The sequence below is a fragment of the Anneissia japonica genome, unplaced genomic scaffold (genome assembly GCF_011630105.1).
Source record: "Anneissia japonica isolate Jap-2015-1 unplaced genomic scaffold, ASM1163010v1 scaffold3436_len560460_cov161, whole genome shotgun sequence".
Taxonomy (NCBI): domain Eukaryota; kingdom Metazoa; phylum Echinodermata; class Crinoidea; order Comatulida; family Comatulidae; genus Anneissia; species Anneissia japonica.
This window is the reverse complement of record NW_022751570.1, coordinates 442,759-444,327: the sequence shown is the minus strand read 5'-3', so window position 1 is coordinate 444,327 and position 1,569 is coordinate 442,759. Positions and strand designations below refer to the sequence as shown.

At 33.3% G+C, this 1,569-nt stretch overlaps 1 protein-coding gene across 4 annotated transcripts in view; it reads right to left on the bottom strand.

Moving 5' to 3' along the window:
• Window positions 1–93: 93 nt before the first annotated feature.
• Window positions 94–1,569, bottom strand: part of LOC117121776 (popeye domain-containing protein 2-like) — a 29,915-nt gene continuing 28,439 nt past the window's right edge. For 2 of the 4 annotated variants that reach the window (XM_033267084.1, XM_033267086.1), the window contains 2 exons: window positions 1,136–1,184; window positions 94–818 (listed from right to left, as the gene is read on the bottom strand). In XM_033267084.1, the coding sequence (XP_033122975.1) occupies window positions 812–818; window positions 1,136–1,184 (56 nt within the window). In that variant the 3' untranslated portion in view covers window positions 94–811. The remainder of the gene's footprint in view (window positions 819–1,135; window positions 1,185–1,569) is intronic. The other 2 variants (XM_033267085.1, XM_033267087.1) reach the window with 1 other exon arrangement.

The following is a 1,569-nucleotide window of genomic DNA, read 5'->3' as shown; positions in this document are numbered from 1 at the left end:
ATAGGATATATCTATTGCAAAGCATATTTTTATTGGTGATCCGCTCTCGAGCGGATCACCTCTTGTTATTTTTATTTATCTTTTTTTTTTTTTAGTTTCTACTGTTATTATTAATAATATTATTGAGGACTGTAAAATGTAATTGAACACGATTTCCTACTGAATACTGTAATCCTGTTTATCAAACAGACATTTAGTGTTGGAATTTTGGAAATTGATGCAATTTTGAAAAAGCAAATTGGTTATCTAAACGTTATGTCGATAATTGTATGGAGTGATATTCAAACGATAAATCATTGTCAGTATTAACGTGTGCGTACACCATGCTAAAAATTAAATTACTCCTATTCTCACATCAACTCAGGACACAGCAAAAAAAAAGTGATATACCCAGATGTAGATTACAAAAATGTGTAATTAACAATAATTAATCTACCAATGTGAAGATGGAATAGGTTCGCTGTCAAAAATTACCACAACTTTGCACCTTTTGAGAAGCCAAGGGTCATCTTAAAACAATGTAATATCTGAGCATATTTTTGTTAAAGGACTAGGTTTAATTAAATTAATGCCTCTTCCACTTTGGTTTCACTTTGTTGATTAGGTTCATTCCCTTCTCTTGTAATCAGCAACTGTGGACACAGCTGTCGATTCAACTTCCTAATGAGCCATCTTCAAAACGCAGGCGATAAAACAGACGATACTGGCTGGTTGTTAAATCTTCCACACGTCACAAGTATCGCAACATCTCAAGGGTGCTTCTGCTGTTGTCATGAAATACATTGGTATGGAGCACAATAAAGCTAGCTACCTAAAACCTAAACAGAAGGAGAAACATTACTGATCATATCCTTACATAGAAAATAATTATAAATAAATTAAAATAAATCAGTGCCCATGCGAGATAAGCATTTTTTTTAGATTTTTGCTCTCTAGGGAACGTGTGCAGTTTCTTAAATTTCTTACGACTATCATATTTGTTTACACTTGCACGTACAATAGTTATGATTTATGAATGTCAATGTCATATTTTGTATTTCTAAATTTAACTGTTTAAAGTAAAATATTACTATTAGACACAAACTATTTTATCAATTTCTTGATCCTCATGATATAACACAATGCTTTCACAAACCTCTTAAAAATGTACACGCTACCCAAACGCGCCAGTGGATTTAGTAGGCCTACCAGTAAGCTTTATGTTCCCTTTTTCAGTTATATGCCTAAATAATTTATATTTCATTATTGGTTGTTTTACTATACCCTCACAGCAATGTAAATGTAACAAACACAGAGAAAACGAAAACAGCTGAACTGGCTTGCAGAGGATAATGACAAGATATGCACAAATCTGAGACCCGGGCTACCACCAAATTCACACAAAACATCAAACTAATATTAACACCAAGTTACATTTTACTGAAAAAAGTAAATAACACAACGAAATAGAGGAGGAATAAAGTAATCTTACGTTAATGGGTTGAGGAGAAGAAGTATGGAAGACATAAAATAAATCGGTAGCATAAGACTAGCAGAGAGAGAGAGAGAGAGAGTGGGGAGAGAGTGGGG